General features: G+C 30.9%; 1 protein-coding gene across 1 annotated transcript in view; it reads right to left on the reverse strand.

Annotated features, from left to right (window-relative positions):
• The window catches only part of LOC107446265 (Muscle-specific protein 300 kDa), a 306,758-nt gene that overhangs the window by 193,679 nt on the left and 89,700 nt on the right, over positions 1–23,379 (reverse strand). The window contains 12 exon segments of the mRNA XM_087154058.1: positions 4,154–4,309; positions 4,445–4,650; positions 5,402–5,498; positions 7,874–8,149; positions 9,764–10,072; positions 10,961–11,184; positions 15,388–15,584; positions 18,271–18,503; positions 20,111–20,203; positions 21,765–21,848; positions 23,015–23,110; positions 23,199–23,260. Coding sequence (XP_087010184.1) covers positions 4,154–4,309; positions 4,445–4,650; positions 5,402–5,498; positions 7,874–8,149; positions 9,764–10,072; positions 10,961–11,184; positions 15,388–15,584; positions 18,271–18,503; positions 20,111–20,203; positions 21,765–21,848; positions 23,015–23,110; positions 23,199–23,260 — 2,033 coding nt within the window.

Consider the following 23,379-nt stretch of genomic DNA (forward strand, 5'->3'; position numbering starts at 1 on the left):
AGAAAGCGCATTTTATTAGCATAATTTTAGATTTCTACTTTTACGATACTAGGAAAGAAATTCACGTAACGATGTCATCTTTTGAAAATATAAGGCAGATCACTGTTTTTTCAAGCCCTTTTTTTATTTTTACATAAGAAAGCGCATTTTATTAGCATAATTTTAGATTTCTACTTTTACGATACTAGGAAAGAAATTCACGTAACGATGTCATCTTTTGAAAATATAAGGCAGATCACTGTTTTTTCAAGCCCTTTTTTTATTTTTACATAAGAAAGCGCATTTTATTAGCATAATTTTAGATTTCTACTTTTACGATACTAGGAAAGAAATTCACGTAACGATGTCATCTTTTGAAAATATAAGGCAGATCACTGTTTTTTCAAGCCCTTTTTTTATTTTTACATAAGAAAGCGCATTTTATTAGCATAATTTTAGATTTCTACTTTTACGATACTAGGAAAGAAATTCACGTAACGATGTCATCTTTTGAAAATATAAGGCAGATCACTGTTTTTTCAAGCCCTTTTTTTATTTTTACATAAGAAAGCGCATTTTATTAGCATAATTTTAGATTTCTACTTTTACGATACTAGGAAAGAAATTCACGTAACGATGTCATCTTTTGAAAATATAAGGCACATCACTGTTTTTTCAAGCCCTTTTTTTATTTTTACATAAGAAAGCGCATTTTATTAGCATAATTTTAGATTTCTACTTTTACGATACTAGGAAAGAAATTCACGTAACGATGTCATCTTTTGAAAATATAAGGCAGATCACTGTTTTTTCAAGCCCTTTTTTTATTTTTACATAAGAAAGCGCATTTTATTAGCATAATTTTAGATTTCTACTTTTACGATACTAGGAAAGAAATTCACGTAACGATGTCATCTTTTGAAAATATAAGGCAGATCACTGTTTTTTCAAGCCCTTTTTTTATTTTTACATAAGAAAGCGCATTTTATTAGCATAATTTTAGATTTCTACTTTTACGATACTAGGAAAGAAATTCACGTAACGATGTCATCTTTTGAAAATATAAGGCAGATCACTGTTTTTTCAAGCCCTTTTTTTATTTTTACATAAGAAAGCGCATTTTATTAGCATAATTTTAGATTTCTACTTTTACGATACTAGGAAAGAAATTCACGTAACGATGTCATCTTTTGAAAATATAAGGCAGATCACTGTTTTTTCAAGCCCTTTTTTTATTTTTACATAAGAAAGCGCATTTTATTAGCATAATTTTAGATTTCTACTTTTACGATACTAGGAAAGAAATTCACGTAACGATGTCATCTTTTGAAAATATAAGGCACATCACTGTTTTTTCAAGCCCTTTTTTTATTTTTACATAAGAAAGCGCATTTTATTAGCATAATTTTAGATTTCTACTTTTACGATACTAGGAAAGAAATTCACGTAACGATGTCATCTTTTGAAAATATAAGGCAGATCACTGTTTTTTCAAGCCCTTTTTTTATTTTTACATAAGAAAGCGCATTTTATTAGCATAATTTTAGATTTCTACTTTTACGATACTAGGAAAGAAATTCACGTAACGATGTCATCTTTTGAAAATATAAGGCAGATCACTGTTTTTTCAAGCCCTTTTTTTATTTTTACATAAGAAAGCGCATTTTATTAGCATAATTTTAGATTTCTACTTTTACGATACTAGGAAAGAAATTCACGTAACGATGTCATCTTTTGAAAATATAAGGCAGATCACTGTTTTTTCAAGCCCTTTTTTTATTTTTACATAAGAAAGCGCATTTTATTAGCATAATTTTAGATTTCTACTTTTACGATACTAGGAAAGAAATTCACGTAACGATGTCATCTTTTGAAAATATAAGGCAGATCACTGTTTTTTCAAGCCCTTTTTTTATTTTTACATAAGAAAGCGCATTTTATTAGCATAATTTTAGATTTCTACTTTTACGATACTAGGAAAGAAATTCACGTAACGATGTCATCTTTTGAAAATATAAGGCAGATCACTGTTTTTTCAAGCCCTTTTTTTATTTTTACATAAGAAAGCGCATTTTATTAGCATAATTTTAGATTTCTACTTTTACGATACTAGGAAAGAAATTCACGTAACGATGTCATCTTTTGAAAATATAAGGCAGATCACTGTTTTTTCAAGCCCTTTTTTTATTTTTACATAAGAAAGCGCATTTTATTAGCATAATTTTAGATTTCTACTTTTACGATACTAGGAAAGAAATTCACGTAACGATGTCATCTTTTGAAAATATAAGGCACATCACTGTTTTTTCAAGCCCTTTTTTTATTTTTACATAAGAAAGCGCATTTTATTAGCATAATTTTAGATTTCTACTTTTACGATACTAGGAAAGAAATTCACGTAACGATGTCATCTTTTGAAAATATAAGGCAGATCACTGTTTTTTCAAGCCCTTTTTTTATTTTTACATAAGAAAGCGCATTTTATTAGCATAATTTTAGATTTCTACTTTTACGATACTAGGAAAGAAATTCACGTAACGATGTCATCTTTTGAAAATATAAGGCAGATCACTGTTTTTTCAAGCCCTTTTTTTATTTTTACATAAGAAAGCGCATTTTATTAGCATAATTTTAGATTTCTACTTTTACGATACTAGGAAAGAAATTCACGTAACGATGTCATCTTTTGAAAATATAAGGCAGATCACTGTTTTTTCAAGCCCTTTTTTTATTTTTACATAAGAAAGCGCATTTTATTAGCATAATTTTAGATTTCTACTTTTACGATACTAGGAAAGAAATTCACGTAACGATGTCATCTTTTGAAAATATAAGGCAGATCACTGTTTTTTCAAGCCCTTTTTTTATTTTTACATAAGAAAGCGCATTTTATTAGCATAATTTTAGATTTCTACTTTTACGATACTAGGAAAGAAATTCACGTAACGATGTCATCTTTTGAAAATATAAGGCAGATCACTGTTTTTTCAAGCCCTTTTTTTATTTTTACATAAGAAAGCGCATTTTATTAGCATAATTTTAGATTTCTACTTTTACGATACTAGGAAAGAAATTCACGTAACGATGTCATCTTTTGAAAATATAAGGCAGATCACTGTTTTTTCAAGCCCTTTTTTTATTTTTACATAAGAAAGCGCATTTTATTAGCATAATTTTAGATTTCTACTTTTACGATACTAGGAAAGAAATTCACGTAACGATGTCATCTTTTGAAAATATAAGGCACATCACTGTTTTTTCAAGCCCTTTTTTTATTTTTACATAAGAAAGCGCATTTTATTAGCATAATTTTAGATTTCTACTTTTACGATACTAGGAAAGAAATTCACGTAACGATGTCATCTTTTGAAAATATAAGGCAGATCACTGTTTTTTCAAGCCCTTTTTTTATTTTTACATAAGAAAGCGCATTTTATTAGCATAATTTTAGATTTCTACTTTTACGATACTAGGAAAGAAATTCACGTAACGATGTCATCTTTTGAAAATATAAGGCAGATCACTGTTTTTTCAAGCCCTTTTTTTATTTTTACATAAGAAAGCGCATTTTATTAGCATAATTTTAGATTTCTACTTTTACGATACTAGGAAAGAAATTCACGTAACGATGTCATCTTTTGAAAATATAAGGCAGATCACTGTTTTTTCAAGCCCTTTTTTTATTTTTACATAAGAAAGCGCATTTTATTAGCATAATTTTAGATTTCTACTTTTACGATACTAGGAAAGAAATTCACGTAACGATGTCATCTTTTGAAAATATAAGGCACATCACTGTTTTTTCAAGCCCTTTTTTTATTTTTACATAAGAAAGCGCATTTTATTAGCATAATTTTAGATTTCTACTTTTACGATACTAGGAAAGAAATTCACGTAACGATGTCATCTTTTGAAAATATAAGGCAGATCACTGTTTTTTCAAGCCCTTTTTTTTATTTTTACATAAGAAAGCGCATTTTATTAGCATAATTTTAGATTTCTACTTTTACGATACTAGGAAAGAAATTCACGTAACGATGTCATCTTTTGAAAATATAAGGCACATCACTGTTTTTTCAAGCCCTTTTTTTATTTTTACATAAGAAAGCGCATTTTATTAGCATAATTTTAGATTTCTACTTTTTGAATATTAGTATAAGAAAATTCTGCTTACATTGGGTTGTAGTTTATCCCATCTCATTTGGATGTTGTTAATAGACTGTTTAATTTCATTTGCGATATCTTCTCTACATGTTGCAATCAAATAGTTTCCAGAATCCATAACCTGATTTTTTGTGTTTAACCATTGAGGAAGATTACAAAAAAATTCCTGAAAATTAAAAATAAAGCTTTAACGCTTTAAACAATTTCTAATGATTTAATTCAATATATGCAAAACATTTAAATTGTTGATAAATCAAACACAATTTGCAAAATTTAATTTACTATCTAATAAAAATCTTACGATTCGGTAATCTTCGTCTTTTTTAACTGCAACTTCAGCTTTGCTAAGCCAATCCAGGAGCAAAGGTAAGTTTTCGGAATATATTTTCCAACAATTTAATACTTGGTTGGCAGTGTTCCCAACTGAATGTAGTTCTACCATCATTTTTTTCCACAAACCATCTACGTCGACTAAGAATCTGTCCATTTTATCCAGTTCCTTGGTATCTAAAATTCAATAAAACTTGTACATAACTGGACTGAATTATAATAGTTTATAAACACTATTGCACTTCTGTAATTAATGGATTTAATAGATATAATAATGAAATAAGTTTGATGTTTGATTAATAATTATTTCTTTAAGTATTTAAAAAATTATAAAGTTATGAAAATAATACACGAGTTTTTAACATGATTAAAAACTTAAAGCGTGAATGATAAAAACTTAAAGAGTGAAAATTATCTATCTGTCCCGTCATTCTGTTCAGAAAATAAATAAAAAACTTAACCTGTGAATAATTTACCCCTGTATAGTGGCTAAAAGACTTAGTTCTTTTCATGTATACAGTTTAGTAGCTATAAGTTGTATTATAATAGGTTTTTAATGACATTTAAATAAAACTGTAATTTGTAATAAAATTTCAACTATAATTTTCGAGATAAGTTTCATAAGGTCATTCGTTATAAGACACTTTATTAAAGCTTGCAAGCAGATTTTAAAAACTTAGCATTCTGCATACATTTAAATAAAATTTTGCACTAAAAGTTTTTAATATAGGCAATCATTCAACAAGTTTAAGCCATAACAATTGTTTCCATAAATTAAAAGAAAAAGAAATTGTTAAAATTAATGCGAGACTAAATTAAATGTTGCATTCTCATTTTTGTTAAGTTAAGCTCAGTTAATTTAGTAGTAAAACAAAACGAATTTCAATTTTTATAGACAATGATTTCAAGGGCCTAACTTTACACTTACCTATAGCTCCTATATGTTGGCAATGTTCAACATTTGATTTCATTTGAGCATAACACGTATCATATTGCTGATAAATTTGTCCCTGTTCCGTAAATACCTACAACAAACAAGATAAAAGTCAGGAAAAGAAAAAAATTGCTTAAAAAAATATTCGATTAAAGTTATTGCAATTATTAATTTAACAATTTCAACAAAAACTAAAATTTTCAGTACTAATGTTACATTTTTCTTACTCTATGGATCTCAGACACAGTACTGCAATAAATATATTTAAAAAAATTACAAGCATTTATTAGCAACAGTTTGAGAAGAATATTAAGATTAATAGTGATCGTCCTAACCCGGGAGGAGTTTTTGGATAAGGGTTTGACCCGTTGCCACGTGAAAACTAAACACCACAAAATCACAGTAAATGAAAATTAAAACTTGATAAACATTGGAAAATATCACAATATCGATGACGTGTAAATTTAAAACAATAAATCAAGTATTTTAAACCATCTTGGAAAGTAAAAAAATACGAAGTGGATAAATGAACGCAAGAACAGATAGTTCAGCATCCCAAATGAGATTTATAAAATTTTAAATCAATCATAATAATTTCAAAAGGGTTTTACAGTTAAAGCCAATTTGAAATTTCGGAACAAGACATCAAAGGCTATCACAAAAGAGGTCACCAATGACCAAAAGTTCTTCATGAAAGGGAAAGGCCCAGGAATAGCAACCAGTCCAAATGTACGGCTTAAAATAAAAGATCAAAGGGATCTCGAAGAGAACCAGAATTCTTAAAAACAAGTCAAAAGAGCTTAAAACATCTAAAAGAGTAAATATATGAAGAATCTTAAGTATCAAGAGGTTCCATGAAATTTGTAACACAGAATTCTTCTAAGAAGCAAAACCGAAACCAATTGATTTGGAAATTTAAAAAATCAACGTAAATAGATGGTTCTTGTTCTGCGTGAACCTGAGAAATTTAAAGTAAAACAAGTTTTTAATTGGAACCCTCAGGGCAATTGAAGAAGTTTAAGACATAAAAATACTTTGCGCAGGATTATTTTAAGTCAAGTGAAAACAATAGAACAGATATGGAAAGAAGTAAAATATCTGACCACAAATAAAGTGAGAGAAGCCCTATGCTCCAATTCAATGTGAAAAGAAATATGATGCTGATAGTCATTAATTAGCACGGACAGATGTTTTGATAAGTTTTCAGACATACATACCTAAAGATCGGAAATTATCATCTATGAAGTTTTCAAAAAATTTATAGAATTGTCAGAATACTGATTAAATAGACTTTATAGCTTTATTACAGCAGTGGGAGAAAGTTATTAGTTTCATTTCTTAACCTTAAAAAATGACTAATAAAATAAATTTTAAAAAATGTAAATAATCATTATTAGCACATTTATTTATTTTTATTTCCAATGCATGATAGTTTTAAACGTAAATGTGTGACTCATAGGGAACAATATTATGATAAAATCTCATTTCATTTGAATAACCTTAAACTTAAAGCTAACGTGAATGAATAAAATTTGCAGAAACTGCACTAATGTTAAGAAAAAATAAAATTGGCTAATTTTTTCTGGAAGCACCTGTTCTGGAACTATTTCTTTACCACTGCAATTAAGCCGTTGAAACATAATAGCATTTCCCTTAATAGCATTAATATCATTTTTGCTAATCAAGCCCAAAGTATTTTTTACTCATATTCAATGGCTTATTTTGTGTTCTAAACTTATGTTATAACTCTATTTCACAGAGCTGTATAATCGATTTTTATAAAGGGTCTATACGAAACTTTGACAAACAAAGAACCCTCTGGGCAGTTTTAAAAGCTTAAGCTGCCACGATTTTGATAGTCAGAAATTTGATCTTGATGCTTTTCGCAATAACTCACTAAGACAAAAAAGTATTGTCAAAACTACCAGAATATGGTAAAACTTATAGTGTTTATGGCTCCATGAAACATCAAAAATCTCGTTAGTTCTTACCGAAGGGTTTTGGTAATGATTTTGATAAAATTAACTACAAAATATGGTTTTATAATTTGTGATAATACTTGGGATTTACTAAGTCATTTCATTAAGATTAAATTTGTTAATTTTATAATGATTCCTTAGCATGACATAAAAACCATTTATTCGGTAAAATTTTCTTAATTTTGCATTTTTTACTAAATAGTAGTAGTAATAAGGACTATAATTTTAAAGACTAGAGTTTCCGGTAAACCGTTATCATATAAACGGAAAAATTTCTAAGTCAAGGCATATTTTGATCTTGAATCCTGTTTTTTTTTACTAGAAATGTCATTACCTTACAGTTACTAAAAATTTTTCTCCGTGTATTTTTTGTATTACCATAATTTCATTTTGCCAACCATTACAAAGATCCAATAATTTTTGAACATATTTTCAAAATAAGAGCAATATTTTGTGAACACAACTTACATTCAAAATCTATGCTTACTTTGTATTCTTGTAATAGGGCATCTACTTCTTTTTCTCGACCGTATTTCTTATTCCACTCTTTGAGATGTTCTTCGATGCTTGCTAACAACTCCAGGAGAACATACCTGGAATGTTCTAATTGCAGTTTGATATGCTTTTTCTGCGAAAGTACATTTACATGGTTCAATCTGTCACGGAGATCTCTGATGTGCTCTGGGGCCACGTTAGAAGACTCTGGTAGCTGTTCATAGCCTTGGAGAAACTTTATGTGACCCTCTAATGGTTTGAAGAATGCCTGTTCATTGAAATTCAGTAGTAGATATTACTTTTAGTCCAAAAAATTGTGGTAGATAAAAATTGGTTATTTTTTACTGAGCTTGTGGCGAAACTACCACTACGATTATTAAGCATCAATTCACTAGTATATGAAGCATGCTAACTAGATTCAATCCCAACATTCATCTATCAAAAGGTATTCGATAGTTATCTCTCTAGAAGCTTGTAAATAACTAACCGATCAACAAAGACATATCTACCCAATTGAGCTAATACTGATAAAAATGGTTATGTTAAATTTTATTTCATATTTATTTCGGTTTGTTTCATTAAAATGTGAAAAAATAAAGTTAAACGATGAATTAAAGTTGATATGCATTTTTTAATTTAAATTATGCACAACTGCGCATAGATTATTCTAAATTAAATTATAATATTAACACACTGGAATAAAAAAAATTCCAAAATTTAAATAGAATTATAGTTGGAAAAACTGTTTCGTAAATAGCATTGATAAAATTTTATGAAATTAATTTTCTAAACAAAGTTATTAACTAATAAGTTATTATAAATTTGATGAAGTACTGAAAATTGGAATATTTCTTAAATATGTTCCCAATAGCATTATTTCTTTCAGCTTAAATACATATTTTAGTATTTAGACACTAAATGCATTTGCGGATTATTTTAAGACTTAGGAAAAGAAAAAGTTAACTCTTAAGAAACGCTTTTGAAAAGTTAACGCTTAATATTGCTTAAGAAATTTAAAACCGTACCTTGCTTTAATTATTACAATTGCCTAATTTGCTGAACAAACTTCATAAGGGTAGTTAGACTACATCACAAGAATTCAGAATTGCATTGCAAGTCATTTTTAGAAAGATCCTCGTACGCTGCTAGTAGCCTCTCTTAATTTTATTTAAATTATTATTAATCATTATCAAAATTATCGTCAAAAATAGCATTCAAATAGATACAAAAACTGCTTTGTTAACATATTTGATGATTTGGTGACTAATTTGTCAATCTCGGCATGTTGTTTGCCAATCAATACAAAGCTGCTTTGACAATAATTGAAACAAATAATAAAATTTAGATAAATAAAAATACCATTTAAAATGCTCATGAACAACAAATTCAATTGTTGCAGCGTGCAATGACATTTCTGGACATAGGATGTTATGCAATTTTCAATTCTTACCCTAACTCTTTCCCAAGTTTGTAGCCATCTTGCTGAATAGCCCTAACTAAACTAAACTCAGTGGGGCGACAGCCCATAGAAGACCAAGGCCTTCCGTACCCATCTCAAATTTCTTGACCTTGGGATCTGGGGTGCAGGAACAGATGTTCCGGTAAGGTGATCAGCCGAACGTGGGACTCCCCAGTTTTAAGTTTCCAAAGATGCCTGGTACACATTTTATCGACCCACTGAAAAAATGAAAAGCTGAGTCAACCTTGCACGGCTGGGGATCGAACCCAGGATCTGCGGCACGAGAGTTCGATGCGCTACCACTCAGTCACAATAGCTCTAAATATATCGTAGAAAAATGATTCACTTATATTTATAAACTTTTAAATTTAGATTTCAAATACTTTAAAATAGTTGGCATAGATTGTTGAAAGTGTGTTATACCTGGTGTTCGGATAATTTTTGCTCAACAGCATGAAGCATCTGATTGTTTGGCGCAGCTGGCAACAGAGGCAGAGCTAGTTGCTTTTCTGCTTCCATGATCCACCTGCTGATTTGTCCCAATGCTCCAGGCAGATTGTGGTCGAGTGACTGCTGCCAATTGTGCAACTCTTTCTCAACTTGTGTCCATCTTTGAAGTATGCTAGGCCACATAGTTTTAAGATCAATGTCTTGTGTCGAATTCACTTTCGATCGTAGGCGTTCGTAGATATCACGGTGATTTTCCATTTCTGACTTCAGAGTGTAAAAATCCTTTTTCAAAAAAAAAGGTAAAAGTAAGAAAATTTTCAATAAAATAAACGACGCTTTTAAATTAGGAAAACAGGACTGAACTGCTCATTATTACTTTTCAACGCAGAGTATTTTGTAATTACTGCTTTTAACATACTTTTTATGTATAACCCGTAATAAAACTGAAGTAAAAAGTACGCACATCAATCGCAATCTAATATTTCAGTGAGGAGGCGACAAAAACGCTATTGAAATCTGTCAAACCACTAGTGGTTAAAGTGTCAAGCCACTGGTGGTTATAGTGTCAAACCACTAGTGGTTAAAGTGTCAAATCACTAGTGGTTAAAATGTCAAGCCACTTGTGATTAAAGTGTCAGGCACTAATAGTTAGAGTGTCAAACCACTAGTGGTTAAAGTTTCAAGTCACTAGTGGTTAAAGTGTCAAATTACTAGTGGTTAAAGTGTCAAGCCACTAGTGGTTAAAGTGTCAAACCACTAGTGGTTATGGAAAACATCAAAATCAGTTTGATTGATTGAGGATACAAAGTTGCCAGGTACACTAAATAAAAATATATAGGCAAAAAGGAATTATCTTTTAACAAATTCGATGTGCAAAGCGACGTTGTATTTAATTAAGTTCAAGTTAATTAACATTCTAACTTATGTGGAGAGATATAGCTCAACTTTAATACGCCATTTTCTTATAAACGATCAGCTGGTACTGGCGTCATAGGTCACATATGTTTCTTCCTCTTGATGTGCAAGTACCCAAATAATCAATTAAAGTATGCATAAATAATTCAATTCTGAATTTTAAAACTGTCAATAGTGATTTTTAAACATTATTCTGTGAACTAAAAAAGCATTTAACAAATTGTATTTGTAATAAGTTAAAAAAAATAAATTTACATGATATTGAGTTTTATAATCAACAGAAGGGTTTCTTCTATTAGCCAGTATTGATTCTGCTTTATCCAACCAGAGAGAGAGTATTTCTAACTCTGATGTTTGATGAGCTGATGATACATCCACTTCATCTAAATCAACTGAAGCGTATGTTTCAGGATATAAGTGCAAGAACTGAGCAACATAGGTCATGATTGACTTCTCATCTGGATGAGGTACATCAACATCTAAAAACAAGAACATCATACATTAAGTGAAGATGTTTATGATTTTTGCTTTAAAAACTGCAGCAAATATATTTATACTTAAAAAGTATTTAAAAATTATTTCCACAACATTGATAGAAATTTTTAAACGTGTTACACTACAATATCGGGAAAGTACTACTTAAATCTTTAAACGAAGCTTTGTATGAACTTCATCATTGTGTGAAAATTAAACGATTACAATACGATAGCTTTTTTGGGTCAAAGCCCATGTGGGCATTCAAGGCAACGAGGAGGCGGATCGGGCAGCAAAAGAAGCCACGAATGACTGCAACATCTCAATTGAAGTCCCCAGTTCCAATGCCCAAATTTAAACCGTGGTCAAATCACACAATATGAGTCGCTGGAAGGGGGAGTGGCAGAGTTCTGGGAAGGGCAGGCAAACTTTTAAATTCTTCAAGGATCCAAAACTAAACCGACTGCAGGCAAATTTTTATTTTAACCAATTTTTAACGGGTCATGGAGTGTTCGGAGAACATCAAAATAGACTTTTTAATAAAAACATTCAATGCAATTACTGTGGGGAACAACAGACAATCGATCATTTAATTTTTAATTGTTCCCAATTCCGGACACTTCGTGACAATATTTTTACCAATTTTAATCAACACCAATGTTTTGCCAGTTTGGCCTGCAGAAAAATTATCATCTCTATTATTAAACAAACACTGGAAGATGTACTCGGAGACAGGCAATAAGACCCGGAACCTGCGCTCCCTACTTCTTGGGTGTCCCAGGCATTTCATCGGCTTTTAACTTATTGTTTTACTTTATTCCATTTTTAATGTTTTTTCTTTGATGATTTTATGTATCTCATTATTTGCCATTCATCTTTTTTACTGGGTCTTGATTTTATGCTTTCATAGGTTTTTTTTATCACTGTCAACTGTTTACAATTTCCTTTTATCGGTTTACCTGCATTTTTCCATTACGATGTAATCTCAGTAATTTTAACCTTTTTGTGTTCGATTTTATTACATTGTGATTTTATTGTGTTTGATTTTATTACTATGGTCTTTTGACTGTCTGCTTGCCCCTTTGGGTGCTTCTGTAACTTTTATTTCTATTTATTGTACAATTTCTGCTTGACGTAAACCCTACACAAATAGGGTGGGTCGTGTCACTATTCAAATATACGATAGCTTTAATAAGCTTATAAAATTAAATCTGCGTAAGCTAGATTATATGATAATACAGTTTTAATAAGTTTAAAACCGTACTGAACAGCCGATCTAATGTTTTGGGTTTACTCCTACTAATGTTCAACTTCGTAATTTTTAACCCAATCCAGAAGACAAGAGAAGTCCTGGATCAAGTATTTTGGAGATATTTGACTTCGTGGTGAACTTTTTTGGTGCAACTGACCTGCATCTGGGCTACATGGAGAGGAAAACCACGAAAATCATTACCGGTTAGCCTGACGGCAAAGGGACGGGCAAGCCCTGATCCGTCTACCACTGAGGATATTTTTCGTCAGCACTACGGTCGGTGCGAGTCTGGTAAGGAATTTTAATCGACGACCTATAGCTGGAATTGAACCCGGGTCAAAATGTTGGGAGGCGAGCTGCTGTATTGAAAATTTTTTGACTCGCAAAGCGTGTCCAATAAAATTTGCGAGCATGCGTGCTACAATTTTTTGTAAGTGAATTCAACTTAACTGTCGTCACAGTTATACTACTGTTAAGCATGGACACTCTCTCTAACTCAACTTTGGTGTGCTATCCTGACCGAATTATTGGGACCATATTTCCCAGATTGCGGCTACCCCCTATATTTTGGGGTCGAAAATCTGAATCCGTCGAAAAAAAGGTATGTTTATTTAGAGAAAGTATTGTTGTTTCTGATTTTGTAACTTAAAATATAGTCTGCAGTAATTAATTAGTATATTTGAGGTCACCCTCTTGAGCCATTATGTTTGAGTGCTAGAACGTGAAAATCCGATCATTAGATCAAAAATTATTCAGGTTGGTTCATTTTATTTCAGGTGAGCTGGACTTTTCATGTAAGTAATATTTTTTATCTTAGCTCATTGAAAAGCAGAAGCCACATTCTCAACTATATATTATATCATACATTGAAATAAATGCTTGCGTTATTTTGCAAGAATAGCATTCTGTATTTGCTGCAAATATAAATATTTACTCGCGTAAAAATTTATATCAAACAACAATTTGTCCTCATTCTTGATTCGAGATCTCACCCACGCATTTGCTGACGTAAGTGTCAAAGAATTCTTTTTGAGAATAAATATTTATTCTAAGCCTTTTCAGATCAAGATTTCTCCTGGAATCGTGTAAGTCGTAAAAATTGTTGGATCAAAATTTAATTACTTTTATTTAAAATTAATCCAATTATTTAATCGAAATTCTTTTCTAATTTAAATAAATCTAAAAATTAATTTGATTGTTGTATCTTTCTTGAATGTTGTGTGATAATTTATTCAAAAAAGAATTTTTTACAAATAAGAGGGTTATTCTGTGGAAATAAATAGAAATAACAATTACCGCATAACTGTTTACGTTTATTGTAAATTTTAGTGGAACTTAAAAAAGGAAACAATTTCACTTTTTCCGCATTTCCACTTTTCATGGTTCATAATTGAAGGGTACAAACAATCGACATTTTTTTTAAATAATTCAAGACCGAAATGCAAGACAGTTAAATAACGAAATACTACAACTAAATGTAATATACGGGGTTAGTCATGATTCCCTCCGGGGTTTCGAAGCGTTATAGTAAAAAATCGGAGATGAATATGGCAAAAAAGAACATATGAAATTAATCCGAAAGTATTCAAGTTTTAATTTAAGCAGTTGCCGGTAGATGGCAGTAACATGAACCACTGAAGCCTGTTGTAGTAAAGAAAAATTGCGTTTACAGGTGGAGGGAATTATGAATAACCCTGTATACGTTACCGTGAATGACCAAAATCAAAAAAATTTTGACTTTCACCTGCGAGAGCCAACTTTGGTGAATGTCCAAAATATTCGTTATATCCGATTTGATATTAAGTTGATATTATTATATTGATTCGATATTTTAATATCTGCTGAGGGTAGATTAAGAGAAACATCAGTTTTCGGATTACCGGTTAAATGCATATTGGGCAATATCACTTGACCTTAAAAAAAACATTGATGTACGGCATACCGGGCAGTGGCATTTAACTGGACCTAGTATATATTTCGAACATTTATCAAAGCGACTATGTGATTTAATTTTATAACCGTCGTTGAACAGCCGATCCAATTTTTCGGGTTTACAGCCACTAATGTTCAACTCCGCAGCCTTGTAATTTTGAACCCAATCCAGAAGACAAGGGAACTTGACCAAATATTGGAAGAAATTTGCCTTCGTGGGGGACTTTTTGATCGAACTAACCCGTATTTGTGTTGCATGGAGATTAAGCGACTATGTGATTGTCAACATTCACCGTTGGAAGTCAACGACCACCAATTCCGGTCATTTACAATAACATATACACCGAAGAGCCATTACATTATGACCACCCTCCATCTATAACAATGTGGTCGCCTAGGTTTTCATGGTTTCTCGCCCAGGAGCAATGTTTTCATGGAGAACATAAGGATCCATAATCCACATAGAACAAACCCTGATGTCTGGAAGCTGCTTGAACATAGTTGCAGACCAGGCTCACCCATTCATGGCAACAGTTTTTCCTGCGGGGGATGGTGCTTACCAACAGGATAATGCCCCACGGCATTAGGTTCGAATCGTCGAGGAACATTCCAGTGACTTTCAAGTCATGTCTTGGCCTCCAAATTCACCTGACCTTAATCCAATAGAGCATTTGCGGTCCTACTTGGAGAACCCAATTCGTACTGCCACGCTACCCTCTCGCAATGTGAGGGAATTGCAGACCAGTTGGTGAGCGCTTGGTACCAGATACCTCAGACTACCTATCAGCACCTTGTGGAATCAATGCCATGGCGGGTGCTAGCAGTTTTGAAGGCTAAAAGTGGTCCTACATGTTATTAGGAGGGTGGTCATAATGTAATGGCTCTTCGGTATATATGAAAATTAGAAACATAAAGTGTTAAAATTCTTAAGATTCACAATTTATAGTAATTTTTATTTATTTGATTTCAGAAAAACCATTCAAAAATAAGAGATTTGTTAGAAGAAAGCTAATGAATAATATACCTTCTGGGTCTAGTAATCGAGCTATTCCTAATTCTGATTCAGCGATTCTAAATGCTGTTTCTAATCTTGTGAGATTGCTTGCATTTCTCAGGCTATCTATGTTGACCAAGCTAGGACGTATTCGATGAATTATAGCTAGGAAGGCCATTCCATCACGCCAGCTGCTTCCAAAATCATTCACTGTTACACCAAACCGTCTGGAAAAATAAATACATTACCTCTAATGAATCCTGGCATTAAAAACAATTAAAAGCAGACACGCAATATTCACCTTAAATGAAATAGATATTTTGTTTTCACTAGGATAAATTTAGATAACATTAGAAAATGTTAAATATTTAGCTCCGTAAAAATAAAAAACTTCAAAGTCTTCGTACTTAATAAATGGTAGTTAAATAAAAAGATTATTATTTTTACAAAATAAATATATTTGCAAGAAGTAATGAAAAATTTAAATGATAAAATTATTGCAAAAATATTTACGCAGCAAGGGAAAGATGAATAAGCTCATTTATTTTCTTGAAAACCAGGGAAGCTAAGTCCCCTGTTCGCTACCGTTCACCAACCCCAATAATTGCTTCGCAATAATTGTTGCTTCAGGGCAGAAAACAGTTTCTTTTTTAGAAAAGTTGAAATTACTCACTTAAAATATATGTACTAAGAAGAATTGTGTTTGCTTACGCTTGTGCCTCCTCTTCACATGCTTAAATATTATTAGCTTATAGTATTATAAATATTTAGATACATTGGTGAACAGAAGTAATTTTTGTAATTTTTCTAAATAAACATTTATTAAAAAGTCGCACAGAGGACTGATCGTTAAGACACGGTTCCCAGCAGATCACCGAAATCAAATCAAGCATCACTGGCTGCGATTAGTGTGCGGGTGAGTGACCACTTGGATCAGGCTGCGTAGGAACCGAGGGTGTGCGGTATTGGTCCTCGTTAAACTGTTCTACCGTAAAGTACTTGACTTCGCGTGCAGGTCGCTGGGCCACCAAAGTGGGGGTGCCATCCCCTCTGCAGAGGATCAAAATTGTTATGGCATGTCTTCGGATCATTCTCAGGGATGCTTCCCAGACCGCCGCCAATAGCCCATTGTGCAGCTCTAGGGCGACGTAAATTAACTACAACTACAACAACATTTATTAAAATAACGGTAATTTTGTTATAATATTGTTCTAAGAAGTTTAGTGAGTTCACATTCATAATTTAATAGTTTTGCTTACCAAACGGACCGATATATTTAGGTACTATTTTTATTTACATCATTGTGCTTCAAGTTGATTATTTCTTCCGTTAAGTTCTAAATCATTTGACGAAGCACAATAACGGTAATTTTTAAAAATTTATTAATGTAATTAGCACAAAAAAATAATTGTAAAACGATTAATAAGATTAGAAACCTTTTTAAATAACTTTATCACAAAATGCAGCACAGAGAATTACGTTATAATAACAATAAAAAATAGTTTTAAACTCTTAAACTAAAAGCCTAATAATAGCAGTACAATAAAATACCTTTAAATTAGGAGCATAAAAATATTTAAAGAAAAACAATACCCTTATAACTTTCATTAATTTTATCCCGATGACAACCAAAATAATATGGAAATGAATGAGGGAAAACTGGATCCTACCACGTGATTTTCCGGTCAATAAAAGTGGACCGACAACAATGGAAAACTTTGTTAGACCATTATGTTTTTATGTTATAAAGAAATATTTGATATTTCCGATTCTGAACACATTCGTTTCCCCGCAGCGCAAATAATAAATTTTCGGCATTTGTAACGGATTGCTGTTCATTTTCTGTAAGTTTGTGTGAAAACAGAAAAATCCTTATTCTTTCAAAAGCTTCGGGACTTTCTGCAAATATCGACACTGATTGGGGCTCCATTTCGTCGTCTTCATCGGAATCACTTTGCAGGTAGACAGATAGAACATAGAGATAGCCCATGCCCAAAGTGAGATTCGAACTTCCATACTGCCGGCCGGCTTATTTTTTTCACGTTATTTTCTATCGTCTAGTCATAATCCTAGTTTCGTCGTGCTAGTTAGCAATCTCCCACAATGCACTACAAGATATCGAGTTGAAGAAACATTTACATCATATATTTATTTTACAAATGCCAATCTTTTGGCTATCATGCCATTTCACTACGGGCTCATTAATACTTTCTAACAGTACATATCAAGTCCCTCAAAATAGGGCATTCGTCTAGATGAGCTGCAATCATGTTTTGTCCAGTATCACATAAATTACACTGAGGTGAGTCAAGAGTCAGCCATGTTAAAACGATCTAAATGAGCGTGAAGATAGTCATGGCTGGCCAAAAGTCTAAAATTCGCCACCGCAAAGGCACGAGGTAACTCAGGAACACAGATCTGTTCACAGAGAAAGCTCCAATTCTTCTCCCTGTAGGAAATTGGGGCTACAGCGCGAAACGATTCTCTTAATGTCAAATTCGGCAGAGTGAAATAACAATGGTCTTCCCTTTTCTTTTCTTTTATTTATTTTTTAAGCATAGCTCTGCATTTTCGTTTCCCTGTAGCCCATAGTGTGAGGGTACTCACTGGAAAACAATTATACGTTTTGTACTCCTAAAAAGGTCTCAACAGAGCTGGACAAGGGAATTTTTTAACTCTTAGCTACTAGAAAAGGTCTGTAAAGGAGAGGTGGAATTCAAGATTTTCGTCGCATATTTGAGAATTCCCGTTTCGTCATAAATCACGTAATTTCGTGACGAAATAATTTTCAAAATCAAAATTAGCGAAACATAGCTCAAGGGTTGCTGAATCGTCAAAGGTGAGAGTTTTATTTCTAAGAGTGTGGGTATTTTTCAGATTTTCGCTTTTAATTTAAGTCGAGTGTGTACTTACTGGCTAATACTGTTCTTGACCCAATGGAGAAGAGCTTTTCTAGCACCACCTTTCCATCTCTCGATAGCAGTTGGTTTAATAGCCGCCGCAGGAGCAGTACTAATCAACTTTCGAGGCGTATCATGTGCTGCTGTCATAGGACTCAAGCCGACGCTGTCAATGCTGCTCGTACTGCTAGCGCATGTTTGCAGATATGCCATCTGCTCTGTAAGAAGTTTCGTCTTTTCTTCAATCTGTTCAAGAAAAACATCAATTAAAAATAGGAAGTCTTCCAAAATATTCAGCGTTTTGTATGAGTAAGAAAACTATAAATGAAGGATATTAATTGATTAAAAACTTCTGTCCCTGCAATATACAAATTATATACATTATACAAATACAAATTAGATATACAAATTGGAAATAATAGATGCCATATTTCAAGCCCTCAGAAATAGTCGCCCATTTTCATGACTTGCTAGAGGTGAATGAGAAGAAACATAAGTGATTTGAATTTTAAAACGCAAAATTTAGAACCAAACACGGAAAAATAAAGGTGATAAACAAAATAAGAAAAACCATAAGAGAAGAGAGAAAAAAAAGATGAAAAGCAGAATAAGAAAAATCACAGTGACCGAAAAGAGCAAATCAGGGTAAAATGCATTTCCAAGCGCTATGGAGAAATGTGAGGAACTAATGTCGCTAACAGGGGAATCAGCACTCATCTGAATAAAACAAGATTCTAGAACAACAAGTTATCTAGGTCATCTGATGTGACTGCGGCGGGGAAAACTTTTAATTTTTTTCGAATGGAATTCAGGTTCAAGATTCCTACAATGTGCAGAAATTGATAATTTTTCGTATTCTTGATAACGGAGGTATCTATCGTGCTACTTAAGTCTAAATTTTAAAGCACGTCTTTTTATTTTCAAGAGAAACATTAGAGAAGTCCCTTATCAAGAATACGAGAAATCATCAATTGCTGCACATTGTAGGAATCTTGGGCCTGAATACAATTTCCTGCCATCTTGAATGTCCTGGAATCTTGTTTTAATTATATGAATGCTGATTCTCTTGTTAGCGACAATAATCCCTCTCCACCTCTCCCTCTTGCAAGTAGAAATGAATTTTACCCTGATTTGTCCCTCTTCTTTACCCCAGAGGTGGTGAGGAACTAATGTTGAGATTTACTCACCACCTTCCTTGAAAAATGGGCACTGTTATTTTCAATTTTTATATTTCTGAAGAGAATGAAATTTTTAATCAAGTAATATTTTACCACTTCAATTCCTTTGAATTTTTTATTTAATACAAATAAAAGATTTAGGTCTATAGAGTGATAAGCTAAATTTTTCAGTAAGGTAAGATTTTGAGATTCAAGAGTTCCTTAATATTTTTTTCGATATACAAACATACAAGATCTAGGAATTATCCCCAAATTGAAGAACAGTGAACAAAAATAACCTACAAGAAAGTTGAAAGATTTTTCACCAAAAGTGCTCCCCATAAACAACCTAAAAATGTGGCTAATCATTATATTGACCTTAGTCTTTCGAATAAAATTCAAATTCTTATTCTGAAATGATATTAAAATAATTTCTTTTACTGACATAAATTTTTTTTTATCAGAAATGTTCTAGATATCATGTGTATCCATAATGATTGTATGATGAATTCAAGTCTAATAGAATGAAATATAGAGATGAAATCCGGCTTAAATAATCATAAAAGTATTTAATAATGAATATTAAAAAAAACTGTCTCCTCTAGTAACAATAACTTTATAAAAAAAGTATTACATTTAAAATATACTGTAACAATTAAATATTATAAATTCTGTTGAAAATAAAACAATACATACCTGGAAATGTAAAATTATTGTCCATATCAAACCAAGTGTAATAGCAGGCTTCCCATCAACTATGTCTGTAGAATTGATGTTTACAAGTTTTATCTAAAAATAGATAAATTGTCCTTAATCACAGCTAATAATCTTTAAAAAAGCAAGCTATCCTTACAACTAAAATCTATTAAAATTAAATTAATCTTGGACACGGAAGCAGAAATCCAGTTTATTTTATTTATTTATTTATTTTTATATATATATATATATATATATATATATATATATATATATATATATATATATATATATATATATATATATATATATATATATATATATATATATATATATATATATATATATATATATATATATATATATATATATATATATATATATATATATATATATATATATATATATATATATATATATATATATATATATATATATATATATATATATATATATATATATATATATATATATATATATATATATATATATATATATATATATATATATATATATATATATATATATATATATTTCTTCCGGGACTATATTTTAAAACATCTCTATACTTGTTTCCAATCAAAATTATTAAATTGAATTGAGAAAACACGGTAAAGAACAAAGAGTAAATTAATCTTCTTTTCTGTTAGTCAATTACAGACTTATACTGTACAAGGATTAATTCCACCTTTCCTAAGTATCAATGTACAGTGTACAAAAAAATAAACGGTTCAAACTCAGTAACTTTTGACCTAATGATCGGATCACGTTCTAGATCTCAATCTTAACGGTTCGAGGGGTAACATAAAATATGCTAATTAATTAGTGCAGATGATATTTTAAACTACGAAATCAGACACAAAAACGTACTTTCTCTGAATAAGCATACCCTTATTTCGACGGATTCCCATTTCTGACACCCAAAATATAGGGGGTAGCTTAAATTTGGGGAATACGGCTTCCGTAGTTCAGTCAGGAGATCGGAACAAATTTTGGACTCCTTAATGTTAATTTTATATCTCGAGAACTATTAAGAGAATTGAAACCACCAATTTTATCAATTGCACCAAATTTCTAATTGTGTGCAAAAAGCACACAATTATAAAATTCGTTCATCCGAAGATAGTTCCATGCAAAAATTATTTTTAGTGAGTATTTATTATTTTTTATTATTTTACTTCATACTAGTCGAGAAAGTTTTGAATTGTAAAGTATACAGTTCTTATATCATTTTAAAAAATATAATTTTAAATGACAAAATTTGATCGAAATCGGTCGAATAGTCTCTGAGAAATCATATTTTGAAAAATTCGTATTTTTTCGTAATTTGTAATTTAACCATTTTGCCATGTAAGAATAAATTCTTTAAAATGAGGTAAAGATTGTATACCTTACATTAAAAATATTTTTCGAGTAGTATAAAATAAAATAATGAAATATAATAAATACTCACTAAAATATATTTTTTGCATGGAATTATCTGTGGATAAACAAACTTTATAGTTGAGGGCAAAAAAGTTTCAATTCATCTAAACATTTCTGGAGATATGGCGAAAGACACGAAAAGTAAAATTAACATCAGGGGGTCCATGATACAATGATTTACATTTAAATGTGATCAACATTTAACTAAAATTATGATATTTAAACTTACCCTTTTTCTTTCCAGAAATTGCAGAACTTGATTGACATTACTTAAAAAATGTGGCCGTCTTAATCTTCGGCCTTTTTCAGAGTGCTGAAATAGTAAACAAATTCAAATATTATTTCTTATGCTTAAAAATAAAAAAAGAAATTAAGACAAGTTAATTTGGAGTTTTTAATTTTTTAGTGTTTTTCATAATTTTTCAATAAAACTACGAATGCAAAAAATCAGCTATTAAATGAAAAAGTTTTTAATATTGAAAAAAATTTAAATTTTCCCTAAAAAGTTTTTTTAATTTTTAGAAAAATTTATACATAATCAAATTGTATACTAATTATCGCTAACATATACGACAAAACTTATTTTTTCTAAAAGAAATTGCATCGATTTGCCTCTTTAGATTGCTATGCAAGTCCTATTATGGAAATTTCAAAAATGTTTAGTATGATAACTTTTCTATTAACATCAAGTAGACATAAAAATACATAAATAAAATCTAGTGAAAAACTTTTTTCTGGAGCTACTTTCTTTTACAACATCAGTTAAAAATATTACTTTGTAATTTTCAAAACAAAAAAAGGTATACTTTAGGTCATAGCGATTTGCAACCAACCTTCTATTTTAAACATTAACGAAATTTTAGCTTTAGAGCATATAAACTGACCTACTTTCCTCAGATTTTCTAAAAATTATGTAGACTACTTCTTTAATTACATCGTCGAAATCAAATCGTCAAAGTTCTATAATTAATATTTAATTAAATAAATCAATTCGTAAACTCATTTTTGAAGACTGAAATTTAAATTTAAATTACAGTCAACAAATTAAAACTATTTGATTTATTTAATAGTTACATGAAAATATTAATTTGGTTATGAAATAAAATTTTGAAGCAAATAAAGTTTTTTTAGCAAATTACTTTGCTTATTTTAAGCAGTAATGGGATACCCGCAAAAGACGCAGTGTGGTTTTCTAGATCCTGATTGGTTGTTGAAACGTGGCATTTGTTTACGTTAGCAACTGTTCTATCCATTCTATTTCGAGTAAGCTAAGCCCGCCAAGAATTAATTCCTTTAAGTGACACATTCTATATTCTTTCACAAAGATTCTTTCGCAAAGTTTCAATTCTTCCATTATACATTTTTTTACACATAGGCAGGCACGGAGCCGTGATATTCTTTTTCTTGAAGTGCGAGTACCCTATTTACAATTGTATTTCCATATAAAATATCGACTTCAAAGTTTAAATCAAAGCTTACCAGACGTTCGCCAGATAGATGTTCTATAAGAGCTATAAGCTTGGCACCATCTCTCAGGTCTTCGATCAAATCATCGACTCTCATAGGAGGATCATGCTATTAATAATAGTAATATAAATTATATTTCAAAAACGAATACATTGAAAATAAAGAAAAAAAATAGTAACACACACTCATCTCTTACTTGTGCTAGATAATGATTCGTCCAATTAGTGAATACTTTTTTCTGAACCCTCTCTTGTTCCTCTGCAAAATAAAATGCATAATTAATATGATTGATAAAACTTTTAATAGTAATAGATTAAGATCACTGTGATATATTTTTTTTAAAGAAATAGATGATAAATGACGCACATTCAAATTTC

Source organism: Parasteatoda tepidariorum, chromosome 10, assembly GCF_982258835.1.
Source record: "Parasteatoda tepidariorum strain Cologne lab strain chromosome 10, Ptep-v5.0, whole genome shotgun sequence".
In the NCBI taxonomy this organism is placed as follows: Eukaryota; Metazoa; Arthropoda; class Arachnida; order Araneae; family Theridiidae; genus Parasteatoda; species Parasteatoda tepidariorum.